The sequence below is a fragment of the Diachasma alloeum genome, unplaced genomic scaffold (genome assembly GCF_001412515.2).
Source record: "Diachasma alloeum isolate Michigan unplaced genomic scaffold, Dall2.0 Dall_scaffold_00178, whole genome shotgun sequence".
NCBI lineage: Eukaryota > Metazoa > Arthropoda > Insecta > Hymenoptera > Braconidae > Diachasma > Diachasma alloeum.
In genome coordinates, this window is record NW_021680344.1 from 3890492 (window position 1) to 3907875 (window position 17384).

The following is a 17384-nucleotide window of genomic DNA, read 5'->3' on the forward strand; positions in this document are numbered from 1 at the left end:
CGTAAATAAAATTAGGCAGATTGATCTCGTGGGGTTGGCCTTTTTTTCAAACAATGAAAAATGCCTCTCGACATTATTTTGTTCAACAATCGTATGACTTTTTATGTTTGAATCTAAGCAATTATTGTAGGAGTTTCGAGAACTATTTGTCAATGCGAACGAAAAAAATTCGTAGAAAAAACTAGGGAATCCTATTTGATTTCTGTTGAAAAATTTATTTGTTTTTGGTCGATTCTGCAGAAGAATTCTGAATATTCACTTCAAAACCAGAAAAATTTCATTTTTGTATAGCCATCCCTCGACGCCAATTTTCCAAGTTTCTTCCATTGTATTTTTCTTCTCTTTTCATAAAAACATGAAAATAAAACGAAAAAAAAATCTTGAAAAATGTGAGCCGAAAATTTTTTATGAAAACAATTCCCATTGAACAAACCCAACAGATATTTCTCGCGAATTCTCTGTTTTTCAATTAAATTTTTTCGCGCGCGAATAATTAAAAAAAACGACTCAAGTGTAAAAAATCAACGACTATGGTGAATTCCGCAGACGTCTGGACGCACTAAAAACACTGGTGATAAAAATATCATTAAACTCGGTGCTATAATCCCGGAAAAACGTCAGTGTAAAGCTATCGTAAAGTCATTCTACTTAAACAATTTGTCTTTTTAGAAAAAAAAACAGGTGCGTAAAAATGTTTCATTCTTCTATTTTTTACGTGGGATTTGCGATGGCGGGCTTATCGCCGTCAGTTCAATATCAGAGTCCTCATGATGGATGCATTTTCCACATTCACGAGAGGCCAGTGAAGGATAAAAAAGAACGAATTTAATAGCAAATCGACTGCGCTTGATAAATATTCGGTTGAACGATATTTTTCAGTCATCACACTGATGCAGTTGCGAATAAAATCAATTAGTAATATTCTGAAACCCCTTTGATCGTTGAAAAAAAAATTCACCAAATGGTTTTGTCAATAGTAAAACAATTCATTAAAATTTCATAATGCGATTGAAGCAAAGCCTGTGAAATAGTTAAAGCTCTGAAAACTCGGCGAATAATCTAGTGACATTATTCGGGCTAATTCTCCTGTTGAATTATTTTCGATGAATAAAACGATGTGACTCAACACATTTCAATGGTCTTGAGGCTTCCTCTAATAGCATCCACATGATTCCAACGTTCGATCGTCACTTCCTAGCTCAATAATGGAGTTGCGAGATAACTTTCTTGTACGAAGCAGACGATCTGTGGATCGACAAAATTTCACTGATTTTTATTCCTGAATGAATGAACGAGAAAATAATTCGGCGAATGCAGGAGTGCTTGACAGGGGAAATAACGAGGAATTTTTGGCTGCGAGGAATTTTCAAGGCTTCTCGGATGGATGAAATATGGTGGAATTGGGAGTTGTATTACATGAGAATGCGAGGAAAAATTGCTCTGCTCCGTCAAGTCCAATGGTCTAACTTTAAACCGACAGATTTATTGGTTCTATCGATCTTATATCGAGTATTTAGCGAAAAATAATAAACAAGAACAAAACGAAATACCTCAACTTTTTTAATATAGCTCGAAAGAAGACGGGAATTCTATTTCTAGAATGATATGCGGAAGTCCCCTATTAATCAACGATAAGTTCAAATAAATAAACAAGATAATTATTTACCTAAATTTGCTGTTTGTTTCATCAATTTCAGCAAAGTCTTTCATATAAAAATTCTACAATCAAATATGAGAAATAACTGATTAGATGAAACAATTGATTTCAGATAAATACAAAATTCCCAAGTTTAACCGTTTCCTTTGTTTATTTATAAATAAGAAATAATTTTCAAAATTTGATGATTGAAATTTTCGAAACCTATTCAGTACAATATAATTGAACATCGTTAACCACTGAATTCAACCGAATAAATAGACGCGTATAAAACCAAATATATCATGAAAATTGAATGCAATAGCTTTTCAGTGCGAGCAGATTGCAATTCTTAACCAACTTTTCAATAGTCATATAAATTCACACCCGTGGGCGATTCTATTCGATATGACTAATCGGGTGTGTTCTACTGTGATGAAAAAAATTCAGTTTCGTAGCGATGAAAAAAGGAAAACAAACAAACGTAAAAATGCAATAAAAACCGAAATGAAAAAGTGGAGGCTCTGGAAAAACGGGGAGTAAAATAGCAATAAAACTTGAATCGCGATTCCCGGATGAATATAAAGGATGTGTCGACAGGTAGTCGGTCGGAAGGAGCGATCATCGTTATTTATTCTTTCGCCAACATAATTCGGTATTTATTCAATTATCGTAGGTGTTTCTCGAGGAGCGAGTTTAGCAATTTTGTTAGTCAATGTGGAGTGGATAACGAGGAATTTATCGATTTGAGGATGTGCAAGTACTCACAATCAGACCCTAATAATTTTATTATTATTATAAACATTCTAAACATTGAAAAATCTGGAAAAGTTACGAATTCTCAATTTATTCAAATTTTTTGCACTTGCGCATTCTTAAATCCATTGCGTGGATGCGAGTTCATAATTTGCGTGGAAAATGATCAATTGGCATTGGAAAATTGCGGGAGAGATGTGTAATAACAATGAAAGAAATTAAATTCGCTATCGAGTGACGAAAAAAAATAAACTAGACTCTTGAATGAGTTTTTCTTCAATACCTGAAAATCCAAGGGAGATAACAAAATTTTCATCAGAACCTTTTTTGTACCTGAGAAAATTCTCTACAAAAAATGTTTTTACAAAAATTCCTCCATCTCCCTTAGATTGCAAGATATTCTCCAAAAACTGATCTTCAAAAAGTGAAATTTTTGTTCTGACATGATTTCAAAAACGTGAAATAATCTGATGAAAAAAATTGTCTTACCTGGAAAAACGTCAACTGCCGGATTAAGATGTTGCCACCCCGAGCCGGGACTGCCGTACTGCAACAAAAATTCCCCACCAATGAATAGAAAATCTCCAACAAAGAAGCCGTGTGCGAAAGGAAAAAAAAATCAAATCACTGGCCATGCCAATCAAATAAGTCTCAAAGTGCTCTTCATAGATTCCATCATCACTCTATCAATTTCCACCTGCAGATGACTCAAATATTTGTTTTGAAATCCCCCCTGTTCAAAGCAGTGAAAGCCATCGGGATATGAAAACAAATAGAGAGCAAAAGAAACGAGATATCTATTGTGGAATCTCTGTGATGTATTTGCCGGGGGTAATCCACTTCGCGTTATTGTGATTTCATTCCACCCACGAACACGAGTTCACGGCTTGTACCAAACATTAGTCTCTACCTTGTTATTTACTTTTTCAGTTCTTCATATTCTTTGTTATTGAATTTTGCTTTTAATCAATTTTTTTATCGAAGAGCACTTTTGGAGAATCAACGCCGCATTTCTGCACTCGGTTTTCATTCCATTCTGACAATTTTATTGATATTGTTAGTGCCTTTTAATATTTTAAATAGTTTCGTAGTGAAGTGGTGCATAAACTTTCAAGTTTTTGTTAATTATTCCATTACCCCAGTAATTCTTGGCTAGAGATGTAAATTTTACGAATACGACCATTTGACTTAAGGCCCGGATGTACCATCTTTCGAATGTTATCTAGATTTTTTTTATCTTTCGTAATCCAAAATTGTCAACTGAGTCGTACATCATGTAGAAATTCCCAAAAATTATGATGGAATGTTAAAAAAAAATAGAAAAAATTCTGAACTTTTTCAAAGAGCGTTTTTAATTAAGATTCAGAATGAGTTGAAAAAAGTAGAAATTACAAATATCTGATTCGCTGTAGCAAATTATCTATTAGCTGTCATTTTCCGTGGTGGATAATAAAACACTAACTTCTCATGGGAAGTGACAGCTAGATATCTCAATTTTCAAAACAGTGGTATGTAGCCATCTGCCGTTTTTATGTGATAAAAGTGTGATTAAAAAATTCTCCAAAACATGACAACTTTTTTCAAAGAGCCTTTTCCGTAATAAATGTCTGTACAGTGTGGGAAAAGATTTACAAAATCAGTCTTCCCCCTGCATGATATTGGGCGACAGGTCGTTATTTGTCAGCGTAAATCAGATACATTTTTCAATTTCTTGTTATTCAACTTATTCTGAATATAAATTAAAAATGTTCTTTGAAAAAATTAAGAATTTTTTCTACTTTTTTTTGATTATTCATTCATAATTTTTCAAAATTTCTGCATGATGCAGGACTTAATTGACTATTTCAGATGACGAAAGATGAAAAAACAACATCGAGATAACATTCGAAAGATAGTACACCCGGGCCTTAAATAATAATTTTGTCTGGTGTTGCAAAATTTAAAATGTTAAAAACTCACAATTGCACCATTTCACTGCCGATCACTGCCTTCAATAATCATCAATTCTCGTAATGTTATTTTTCTAGTCATTCTCAAACGTTAGTACCAAAAACACTGGAACCCATAAACGCATTACATCAAGTTGTCACTCTGTTAACGTTTACGTATGCATCGTCGTATCATTAGACGTACGTACACTGGAGATATCTCACTGGAGTGCGAGTAATGGGGGGTGTTAGTCGGGTTGGGTGGAAATTAATGCGTCACCTCTTCACGGTGCCTGATGGGAAACGGGATGAATTGTGTAACGAAATTCAGGGTTGAAAATTAATCAACACAGCAGTATTCACACTTTCATCCACCGAAATTTCAGACTTTCAATTCACTCACCGGTGGGAATTTAAATGGAAAATATCGAAGGAGTTATACCTCGCTTTTGGTTAAAATTTAAAATCAATCTGAACGGAACCTTTTGGTATTCGCATTATGATTGTTATGAGCATTTCACCGATTTTTTCTCAACTGTTGCAATTTCGAATGGGAGATTCGGATAAAAAAACCCAAAAATTCCCGTCGATGTTTCATGTTGCATCGTTAACGCATAGGAATAAAATAACGGAGAGAATGGAGAAATTGAAGCGTTTGAATTCCTTCATTTTGTTGGGCATTTTGAAAATTTATTCAGTAAAATACTCATCACACCCTTTCATGATCATGTTATTACTGAAAACATCAACACAAAATCCGTTAATCATCAACCCTTAGATACCTTTCACTGAATAAGGGCGGGTTTCCTGTGATTCATGTTAAAGAATCGGAACTGTAGCCGCAACGTTAGATCTTTCCGTACTGTTGAGGAAATAATCGTCTCGTGAATATTGCACCAAACACTAACCCCTAATCAAGTCCCTTTAATTGGTTTTATACGAGGAGAACATTCTCGAGTAGTCAATTTGTCGTGTGGGAATTTTGCAAATAAAAAGCACAAAAAGAACAGAAAAAAACGAGAAGATTACACACGAAAAATGCGAAGAAAAGGCAGGATTAATCCTCGAAATTAGTGCATGACGAAAAATAACTCGGTTAGAAGCCGACAGACACATGATAATGAGAGTACTCACTGATGAGTGGCAATAAAAAGAACAATTAAGCAGTTTGAGGCGTAATTGGGGTTTCTGCTGCGAGAACTGAAAAACCTCCAGCACCAGCGCCAATTGCAATTGTCTTCGCTCGTGCCAATGCTTCTATACGGCAGACTATTCAGCAATCAATATTTAATTAGATGTTTTTATCAAAAATTGTAATTAGAGAGCAATCTTCAAGTCAGGTTTAAAAAAAATTTATAAAGTTCATTTTTGTTATTCTCATTCTTGAGGATTTTCCGAACAACCAGCTGTTTTGGAATTAAATTAATCAATTTAAGGCCCGGGTGTACTATCTTTCAAATGTTATCTGGATTTTTTTTATCTTTCGTAATCCAAAATTATTAATTAAGTGGTACATCATGTAGAAATTCCCAAAAATTATGATAGAATGTTAACAAAAAATAGAAAAAATTCTGAACTTTTTCAAAGAGCGTTTTTAATTGAGATTCAGAATGAGTTAAAAAAAGTGGAAATTACAAATATCTGATTTGCTGTGGCAAATTATCTATTAGCTGTCATTTTCCGTACTAACTCCTCATGAGAAGTGACAGCTAGGTATCTCAATTTTCAAAACAGTGGTATGTAGCCATCTGCCATTTTTATGTGATAAAGTGTGATTAAACAATTCTCCAAAATATTACAACTTTTTTCAAAGAGCCTTTTCCGTAATAAATGTCTCTCTGCAGTGTGGGAAAAGATTTACGAAATCAGTCTTCCCCCTGCATGATATTGGGTGACAGGCCGCTATTTGTCACCGTAAATCAGATACATTTTTCAATTTCTTGTTATTCAACTTATTCTGAATATAAATTAAAAATGCTCTTTGAAAAAATTGAGAATTTTTTATACTTTTTTAAAATTATTCATCCATAATTTTTCAAAACTTTTGCAGGATGCAGGACTCAAGTGACAATTTCAGATGGCGAAAGATGAAAAAAAACATCGAGATAACGTTCGAAAGATAGTACACCCGGGCCTTAATTAATAAATTTTCATAAAGATCACTTTTGTAAATTTGAAAATTTAATGAAAAAATAACGGTTTTAAAATGAAATGAATAGATTTTTTCTCCTTCTGCAAAACCTCATCTGTTCTGAAGTTAAATCGATCTAATTTCACTTCAGTAAAGAACTTAGCAATGAGAAATGGAAATGTTAAGACATGCGCAGGGCTGAACACAATGCAGGAATGGCAATAGTTACCTCTGTACAGCTATTGGATGAAGTAAAAAAAAACGTAAATCGAGTGAATGAATAATAGCGGATGATATTGAGTGAATGATGAATTGGCTAAAGCTCTAGGATAGACTACGAAGCGATTCATGGAAATTCAGTACTTGTATTCCACATAATCTACGTACTGGCTCCCTGAGGATCAATAAATTCGAGAAATTAAAGCGTAATCAAGCGGGGGTCGTCGCAGTATTGTCGGTAAACGCACTCGTCATTGAAATACTTGAATTATTCATGGAATATTCACTGAATATATATTCTCGTATTGATATCAATTGAATGATTGTTCTATTGAGTAATATGGTCACTTATCGTTGGAATTATTCATTGAAAATGCAGTTCATTGTTCATTATTTTCCATTGAATATTTGGAAATTATACTTCTCTTCATTTTTTTTGCTTTTATTAAGTTTATGTTGAGATGCATTCTCAAACTCCACTAGTTTTACTTTTATTTTCATGAATTATCAATTATTAATCAATGATAATCATCACAAACTCTTGAAATATTCAAAAGTTCAATTTTTGTCTAAATTGAAAATTTCTTTTTTGTTCATTTCAATTTTTCAAATCAAATTAGTGACCATATCACCTCTAATAACTCGATAATCATATATCAAGGTGGGTTAAAGTACTTACTCCTGTCAATATTACGCTGCAGATGAGCTGCAACGCGATGTCTGGCATCATTGAACTCGAGATGGAGGCCCAATCGCAAAAGGGTGGGATTCTGTTCAACCAAGTGTGTTATTTCCATTTCAATTTTATTACCCAGCACCTGCGATCTCTATCGTAAAGATAAAAATACATCTTGTATTACAAAGAGGCAAAAAGAGTTTGAAATAGAATGGCTGAATTGTTTTTATGATTTACCTGATTTGAACAACGGAATTCTTCGATGGATTTTGTATTCAGGAGAGCTCTGATGAGTCTCACCATCACCGTTGGGCTAATGAAATTTGTTTCCACACTGCGAATGCAAAAAATATATATCGATGAGTGTAAAATGTTTACTAGAGGAGTCAATAGTCAATTGACTATTCTATTGATTGGATTTTCCTACTTTAGTACTCTGAGAGTCGAGTTTTTCTCCATCGCCTCAGCCAGTCTCATGGCCGTTCTGTCAGTTAAACCAACGTTCGTTAAACTAAGTGCTTCCAAGTGTGTATTGCCCTCCAGTGCCTCAAAGAGTTGAATGAACTTTTCCTCTGAGATATTCTGAAATCAGCATAAAAAATTGATGAATAAAAATTACGAAAGAAATTCGATCCCAAAAATTATTTTCGTTTTCGACGAATATCTCTGAATCTGATGGAGATAGAGGAATTTTTGTGAATACATTTTTTGTGGAGAATTTCAAGAGCTACAAAAAAGGTTCCGAGGGAATTTTCGCCATCTTCTTTCTGTTCTGAGATATTCTCAAAAAACTGAAGTCACTAAAAACAAAAACGACAAAAGTAGCAATAAAAATGTCTATCTGTGGAAAACTTACTTTAATGTTGTTCAAATTGAGATCAACAAGTTCACGATCGTCCTCACGAACTTGTTTGATCGAAGCATCGACGTCTGTGTCATTAGGTGGATCCATGGGAAATACTTTAGGTTGGCTAGCTTTTGTGATACCATCCCACCCAAGACCAACAGGCTGTCCAGTATTGAGTAGTGATGCATGATACTGATCCTGATTCATCATCGAGTGGAATCCAAGAATGGCAGCCAAATCAATAATCTCATCCTGAGTTGCTGAGGAAAGAGCCTGCTCGTACTCTTCCCCAAGGTCAATGGCAATTTGTTCATCAGCCTGTTTCTCCTTGATGTTGTCCTGAGACGGTGGGATCCACTGCAAAATCAATAATCATGTGAATATGGCCTCAATTATCTTGTCAAGAATAACGTGATTTACTTACTTTCTTTCCTCTTACAACACCAGGTACGTATGGCTTCAGTTCTGGAATATCCGGTGTTTCTAATGCCTGTTTGTTAATATGCTCAATGAGTTTTTTACGATTCAGGGGACCCGTTGGGCTCTTGTCACACTCGTAACTACAACGTTGCGATGGCGGCATAAAACTGTCCTATTTAATCAAGAATAAATTTGTAATTAACAAATTATTCTCACAATTTCACATGTTTCAGTTTATAATGAATAGTTTTTTTTTAATTATAGGAGTCCATTCTTCATTTTTTCCATTTATTTAAGTTGATAAAATCACTATTCCAATTAGTTGTTCCTCTATTTTAATTAATTATCAATTATTGATAATCATATTATATTATATTTATAATAATTTTCCGTTTTTGTGCTTGATAATTTCTTGTTGTGACTCTCCTACTGCAAAACTATGTGTCAAATGATTAATTAACAAACTCTATTGTTACCGATTAAATTAATAAAATCAAGATCCATAAAAAATTATCCCCACAAATTCTCAAAGTAGTAAGGACCCTTTCAATACTTTCTTCAGCCTTCATAACCCAAAAATAAACTTATCAGACGAAGTCACTCTCGACATCTCCCAAAGGGGAAGAACATTTAAAAAAATAAACCCATTCTCACTTACATCTGGATCAACTTCTTTGGCTAACATATTGATTTCCTCCGGCGTGAGCTGTGACAGCAGCTCATCAACATCAACATCATCGTAATCACTCAGGTCCTTGCCATAGAGCTTGGCAGCCGTCGTCATGGTGCTTTTTTTGTGGGACGCCGATGTCTGGAATGAAACAAACCCCATGAATGAACCTCCAAGCGTATCCCTTCCTCGGCAAAAACACCAAAAGTCATCATTCCACATGCCCCAGACCCCCCAACCCGCACCCAGCGGCGGTAAAAGTCCCCGAAATTCGTGCCCCAAGGTCCCTCACCTGTGCAAACCTTATCAAAATAAACGAAAACCAGGAGATAACGAGCCACAACTGTTACAAAATCTCAAGAGCCCGAACAATCGACTGACAGCGAAACCTCGACTACCCGATTTAATGCTCGAGAGGCAAAACACTACAGTAAAAGCCGGCTGATGCCCTCTGACCCCGTATCGATTTTCATTGACAACTAGACTTGCCAAATTGGCATTACGACCACGTTAAAATACATCAGCCTCCCAACGCCACAATAAAATGCATAAACTCACGATCAATTGAACAGGGTCTTTTGTCGCTCCAGTTGCATTAACTGGATCACCGGATTTATTTTGTTTATCCCAAATTACTAACGGAAATAACAAATGGAGTAAACCTCACCCACTTATTCACAGACGCACGTTTCAATGCGACTGATCTGCACACAGACAGCGCCCTTCGAGCAATCCACAGCTGCTTCGGGCTAACTCGACTTCAAAACAATGGGGCTGGAGGGGGTACAACCGAAGATATTAGGGAGAGGTCGTTACCCTCGAGCTATCACTAATTACGTAATTGTTATTTTGAGCGCTTTTTTTGTCTGGAGAATTTTGGAAATGCGAAAAATTTGAGGGGATGTGGTGGAGTTAGGGGGAATGGTTTATGGGGAATGTAGCGCGCAGGTGGGCCGCGCATCTATTGACGTTTACACGGGCGCGGGAAATTCAAACGAGAGGTTTTCATTTTTTTTCGGGTTTTGAAATGACGCCGATTTTTTTTTTAATTTAATGTTTTAAGTTTAATTTGAGGCGTATCGTTTAATTATGAAATATTGAGAATTACAAATGTGCGTTTATCTTTTAATGAGACAGTGCGTAAACTAATTGATTAATTAATTAATTAATTGTTAAGGTTTCACTTGTTTTCCTATGCACGAGAGAATGCATGAATTAATTAATTACTTCATTAATTTTTATGGTAGAATTCCTCAATTAATTAATTCGCACGTTAGAACGTTAAAATCCATTAATTCGTGGAATTATTTTTGGAGTAATTATCATCACAGTTAATTACTCGGATTGAGGCACTAATTAGTGATGACTCTCGATGATAATTGGGGATTGCAAAGGGAAATGAAATGAGAGACTAGCGGCATTCAGTGACGATTAATTCGACCTCGCGTAATAATGACAATTAATTTTTTTTAATTTCACGTGAAGAGGAACGCGCCCTCGAGCAAGCGCCATTACGCGCCAAGTATTTGACGGGGGAGAATAGCAAGACGGGCTTCACCGTGACCTGTCGTGCCGCCTAAATCCATCATCACTGGCCCTCGGTATACCTGCCGGTACAGCATTTACATCCGAGTGCCTACAGCTGCCTCAGAGATCGGAATGCCCTGCGGTTATACTGGGTTATGCATACATGTCAACTGCCTCATTGCCATTATGCATAAGCGCAACCAGAGTATTCAATTGAATTTCACGATGACGGGGATTGTGAATAGGAGATGTCAATAGAAAGTACCGGAAGTCGCGTGTTCAGTCGAATGAGAGATTTGTTTGAGTATGGGAGAAGGAAATTCCAAGGAGTCTGCTAATATCTTGAATCCCTCTCAATAATACATTTTTAAAATGTTTTTTTACCGTTGTAATTATTTGAAAATCAGATAACAACCGGAAGTATAAATGAAGTTAAAGTTAAAGAAGACCTCATCAGGGGCTTCTTTATTGATGAGATCTTCCCTGAAAGATCAACTTCAACTTCATTTCTACTTCTATAAAATTGCTGAAGACCGCTTAAGCCAACCGGAGCTAATCTGATTTTTTAAATAATACATTTTTATTCTCATGGAGAGGAAAATATCCACTAGATGAGAAGTGGGAGTGAAAGATATTCGTGTATTTTTTGCAATGTCAATATTTAAGGAAATTTAGTACTAATTAGTCATTCAGGCTACATTTAATGGTATTTTTTCGCATTCCTTTCTCATAAATTGATAATGGCAAAATGATTTTTTAGATGAAATTTCAAGGAATTTCACCATCAAGAATTAAAAATGCAACTAAGGTGTTCAATTCAGTAACGAAGTGGTAAAACGGTTTAAGTCGCCTTATCTCTCAGTTAAGTTTTTGAGGAATATTTCCGAATCCAAGGGAGATAGCGACATTTTCGTAATTACATTTGTTGTAGCTCTCAATCGGCTCTACAAAAAAAGTTATAACAAAAATTTTGCTATCACTTGGATTCCGAGATATTCATTAAAAACTGGTCCACAGTCAAAATTGACTTGTATCGTTTTACCACTTCGCTACTGAACTGAATTTCGTGATGAAGGAGTGTGTGAATAGGCGGTGTCAATAGAAAGTCTAGGAAGTCGCGTGTTTAGTCAAATGAGAGATTTGTTTGAGTTTGGGGGGAGGACTGCTAATATGTTGAATCTCTCTCAGTAAGACATTTTTATTCTCGTGAAGTGGGAAATATCCACTAGATGAAAAGTGGGAGTGAAAGATGGTTGAGTATTTTTTGCAATTTCAATATTTGAAAAAATTTGGTACTAAGCAGCCATTCAAGCTACAACCTGTAAATTTCAGTCCAACTGTTCCATAAAAATTCATAAAAATCTGAAAAATTCAAGTAATTATATTCTTCAATCAATTAAAAAATCATCATTTCATGTTTTTTTTCTTCGAAAATTCGAGTAAATTCAGAAATTCTCACTTTACCATTAATTTCTCATTTTATTAATTTTCACGGAATAAATGAACAATTCACAATTCCAATTTCATTCTTCTCAAACTTTTGTATTTTTAACGACCAAATTTTTCGAAATATCCCAAAACCATAAAAATTTCCGAAAATTGCACCGAAAATTAAATTAAAAAAATTTTAACACTGCAATTTCACTCATAACCAACGAATAAATTCCATAACGACCCCAATAACCCCTTCAATCTCATCCCGAAATTCTCAAGGTCACCGCAAACTTTCCCGAAATCCCTCCATAAAAAATAATAGCAGCGAATAAAAAACAAGAAGAAAACTTCCAGGAAATCCCATCAACCCCTCTTCCCTCAAATCATATTCCCCGCAGCATTTCACCTCCAGGACCTCCCGAAGTGATTGCCCACCGCGATCACGGGGGCTTTTTCCACCGCTCGTTCGGACAAGAGGGGTTTCAGAAAATAGCTGAAGCCTCCTCGCTCGGGTCTGGCATCCACCCAAAGGTCTATACTTGGACATCGTTCGTGCCTCGATTATTAATAGTGAGAAACAGCGCGGCCACTGGCCTTCTCGTGAACTAACATAACCGACATCCCCAGAACACCGACTCCCCGACAACACGAACAACGGAACGGGTGATCTGACGCCCGTGACCTAGGCCCGTATTGATGATGACTGCTGCACACTCAACTTCAACGATTTATTTGCACTCACATCTATTCGTGTGGACAAATAAAAATCATTTCCACGAATTAACATTAAAAAAATGTTGAAAGTCAGATGAATTTTTTGTTACTCCATCGTTCGATGAATTATTCATCGATGAATGATTAATAAGTGGGAAATAGTGTGGGTTTTTATGGCAAAGGGAAAAGGAAAACACGAGATTAATTAATTTCCCCTCAAATTCCGAAGATGGAGTAGTTTCTGGGTCATTGTCATGCTCAGTGAGAACTTTACGCAGTTTCTAACGAACTCAATGGGTTCTTGTTTCTATCGTGTGCATTTTAAATACGAGGAGAGTGCGGAAAACAATGGGAGACAGTTTCCTTCCTCTTGGTTTCAACAATTGAAAATACATGATTTTTTCGCGGCTTTCACACTCAACTTCACTGAGGTTTTTTATCTTCAAAGAGTTCACGAATGCAGAAATCACAAATGTTCTTTGCTACCGAAATTTTTAGCTAAAAATTTTATATTTTTAAGGACAAATTCTTGTTTTTATCCCAATCAACTTGTTGAATATTTATCGGAGGCAATAAATTTTATTTTCACACGCGAGTGAATTTCTCCAGAAGCAAAAGCAATGTTAATAATAATCAGAGAGAAATGGGAGCAAAATTGCACTCGAGAAGAAATAATATCTAACAATAGTTGCAGGTGAAAAATACGTGAACGATGATGTTTATTTTTTTGTGCAGTCGAACAAGAAGCTTGACATTATACATGTTGAAACACTGGCCAAAACACTGGCATTTTGAGTGCAAGGAGAATGTAGGAAACAATGAGAGACAGTTTTCCTCCTCTTGATTTCAACAAATGAAAATACATGATTTTTTCGCGACTTTCACACTCAATACCCCAGTGTTTTTTTATCTTCAAAGAGTTCACGAATGGAGGAATAACATATGTCCTTTATTACCGAAATTATTTGTTAGCTAAAAAAAATTATTTGTAACGACAAATTCTTGTTTTTATCCCAATTAACTTTGCGATAAAACAACGCGATCTGCGACAAAAGAATATTTGTTGAAGGCAAATTTTATTTTCACACGCGAACGAATTTTCCCAGAAGCAAAACCCATGATAATAATAATCAGAGAGAAATGGGAACAAAATTGAACTCGAGAAGAAATAATATCCAACAATAGTTGCAGGTGAAAAAAACGTGAAAGATGATGTTTATTTTTTCGTGCAGTCGAACAAGAAGCTTGCACATTATACATGTTGAAACACTGGCCAAAATACTTGGCAGACCGACACGCGAAGACACGGATTCTTTAGTAATCTTATGATTAATCTACGTCACATGGTGCTGAGATGTCTTTTTATGTCATGCAAAAATTGATAAACTGTCTTCCTGCATTATCACGGCATTTCGATCCACTTGGTGCGCAATTTTTCTCGGCAATGGTGGAAGTACGCATGAACAGAAAATTCATAGAATTTTGGCGAATTTAAATTAGAATTGGAATTCACAGTGAAATTTAGAGATGAAATTCTAATGGTTTTAGGCTGATTTCATTGAAGAATGGCCGACAGAAATTATTTTATAGAAAAAAATCAATCGAATTTCAATTTTCTATACATTTTTTCATTTTCCTTTTTTATTCTCATTTTTATGCAGATCATGAGATTAATGCACTCCATTTCTTCATTTCTACGCAAAAACCCGATAAATTGTTCATAATTTGCATGAAGAAAATCATGGAAAATCAGTGCACTCAATCATCAAAGGAAATTTCGCATACGAGACTGGAAAATAGAGGGGAAGTAATGCGGTTACGAAAGCCTGAATGACCCGTAAAAACCCGGGGGATGGGTTCTGGGAAGATGTACGGAATTATCTCGGCGATAAAGTTCGGTATGGCTCCGTTTGTTGTTTGCCTTTCGGTTTTTTATGCTCGCAATCCCAAAGAGTTGGGACTAGCTGGCTGCAGGCCTACTTCAAGACACATGTATGCATTCTCCATTGCACCTCCTGAATTAATTTCACTGCAGGATGTTCAAGTAGAGATTTCCAATCGTCAAATTATCAATTAATTGCCCCGATATCTAACGATTTCAAGGGAAACTATCATAAGATTTTGTTTAAACAGGATTTTGCGAGCATATCTTTTGAAATTTCCTTATAAAATCACTTAAATCTACGATGAATTTTCCAATAAACATCCAGTTGAAATTTTCATTAAAATTTTTCTCCTCCAAAGCCTCTGAATCACGTTCTTGCGTTAAAAAAAATGAAATAATCGTTTCTCACGTCTCTTATCAAACACGATCTTTCCAGCACAAAAATGTCAAGCAAAATCTCAGACCCTCTCAAGTTTAATCGAGACCTCGAGTCATGCTAAATGTCAACACAACTTATCCCAACGATCTCGGAATTCCCGTATGGAGCCCTCTTACAATCTAAAGCTAACAGACCCTATCGCCTTGTCTTACTTTCACTTCTGTTCCTAAATCAACCGTTGACGTTTTCTAATTCCCCCAAAGATATGCCATTGTTCTCTCGAACCGATCTCCAGGAATGATCACGTGGAAAAAAAAGGAAATATAACTTTTTTTACTGTCGTTCCACATCTTTCATTCGATCTGCATATTAGAAACTATCCCAATGACATGTGTGTGCAAAAAACATTCTTCAAAAGGTATGAAAAAAAAACCTAGCACTTTCTCTGAGAAATTCGGCATATAATAGAGCTCATTCTGTTGGAATTTTTCAAGTTTTATGTACAAGTAAAAATACAGCGAAAAAAAATTGGAAAATTTCTGAAAATTTGAAAATCACCAAAAAGGTGACCCATTTTGCCCCAGTATCGGTTAAAATTTAATAAAAAACATTTCATTCCATGAAATCAATTTTTATAATATTTTAAATAATCTCTGGGGTAAAAATAGTCGTATTTTTTGGAGAAATTCTCCAGTGTCTGCAATGACACAACTCAATCTTCTGACATAAAAGTCATCTTCATTATCTGCGAATATCACCGCTGATTGATGCAGTGAAATCATTATAATCAACGACTAATGAGCAGTTATACCTCCAGTCGCCGCAATTACTTTCATCCGGACGGACGAGAGAAAAAAAAATGAAGCGTTCGTGCCAGAATATTCAACAAAAAATGGACTGTCCTGCGTTTATTCCGTGATTTTGATCAAATATCGACTGCTAAATCCACTTTTAAATGGGACATGAAATAACAAGGGATGAGCGTTTCGAGGTGTTCCAATGGCACCACTTGATCTCAAAAGAACCTCAATCTCAAAGAACCTCCACTCCTCCATGCGCTGAAATTACAATAATACGCGACTAACGAGCAGTTATACCTCTCAATTACTTTCATCCGGAAGGAAGTGAAAAAAAAAAATGAAACGTTCGTTCCAGAATATTCACGATGCAGCATAAGCACGCAATGTTATATCAATTTTATCCTCTAAAGCCGTTCGTTTCAAGTTTAATGGGTGAATCCTAGCGTTTCATGTTCCGGCGCAATGCTCGTCCCGTTCGCAAGCTGTTGCTCAGAGACAACTAGCGAAAATATTTCATTTCTCAAAACAAAAAAAATTCAGGAAATGTGAATTGACACTTTGTTGTGCCTCGAAATAGAAAACTCACACGTACTGAGTTAAAAATACCCGTTTATTTATCGTTGACCGAATAAAGATTTAAATAGAATTTCAAATTTATGATTTTCCATTTTTCAATTGGCGAGGGAAGAGGGAAAAATATTGGAAGCCGGTAAACAATATAAATTCAACTATTTAATTGGCATTTAAATGGGCCAGTGGTCTTGGACAACATGAATGAAACTGACGTATCCCATATACTCAGTAATACACAACAGTTACACTAAAAGCCACGAGAAGGTGCCAAAGTACCGACAACCGGCAAAATATTCACGAGCGTAGTAATCACGTATCTTTCTCATGTACATAATTCTATTTTAATTTACCGGCCAACGTTTACACCTGAGTCGAGCCAAACCGGGAGGGATTATCGGGGAAGCACGTGCGGTGAACGCCGGGTGCATTGATTTCTGATTATTCGACGGCTATTCGTCGTCACAATAAACTCTGGGAGATTTTTAAATTTTTTTTTTCATGTCGGAAGCAACCGGTTTCACGGGAACATGAGAGATTTCTTGGGTTGACGATTGAATTTCAAACGAAAAATGTATTTTAATTTTTTAATTTTTTTTCTTCTCGTATACCCTCCCGGCTCTTTACGATTTATTCCCTTCCCACCCTCCAATCCCCTGTACGGCATTCACCGAAGGACAAGGGAAAATCTCATTGTTTGAGGGAAAAACCTGCCCAGGTACAGTCGTCTCTGCGAGACTCCCGCTCGACAATGAAACCGTGAGATTTAGAGTGTCACAAATTTTGCCCCCC

At 35.8% G+C, this 17384-nt stretch overlaps 1 protein-coding gene across 8 annotated transcripts in view; it reads right to left on the reverse strand.

Moving 5' to 3' along the window:
• Nucleotides 1-342: 342 nt before the first annotated feature.
• The window catches only part of LOC107039942 (tropomodulin), a 37965-nt gene continuing 20923 nt past the window's right edge, over nucleotides 343-17384 (reverse strand). For 5 of the 8 annotated variants that reach the window (XR_003783073.1, XR_003783070.1, XR_003783072.1 and 2 more), the window contains exons 2-10: nucleotides 9272-9424; nucleotides 8618-8785; nucleotides 8203-8550; nucleotides 7774-7928; nucleotides 7584-7680; nucleotides 7350-7497; nucleotides 5103-5182; nucleotides 2882-2939; nucleotides 343-1245 (exon numbers count right to left, since the gene is read on the reverse strand). Coding sequence is in view for 1 of the 8 variants with exons in the window: in XM_015259820.1 (XP_015115306.1) it covers nucleotides 2905-2939; nucleotides 7350-7497; nucleotides 7584-7680; nucleotides 7774-7928; nucleotides 8203-8550; nucleotides 8618-8785; nucleotides 9272-9424 (1104 nt within the window). In the remaining 7 variants the exon portion in view is untranslated. Of the gene's footprint in view, nucleotides 1246-2881; nucleotides 2940-5102; nucleotides 5183-7349; nucleotides 7498-7583; nucleotides 7681-7773; nucleotides 7929-8202; nucleotides 8551-8617; nucleotides 8786-9271; nucleotides 9425-9575; nucleotides 9698-9841; nucleotides 9983-17384 lie in introns of those variants that run through there. The other 3 variants (XR_003783074.1, XR_003783076.1, XM_015259820.1) reach the window with 3 other exon arrangements.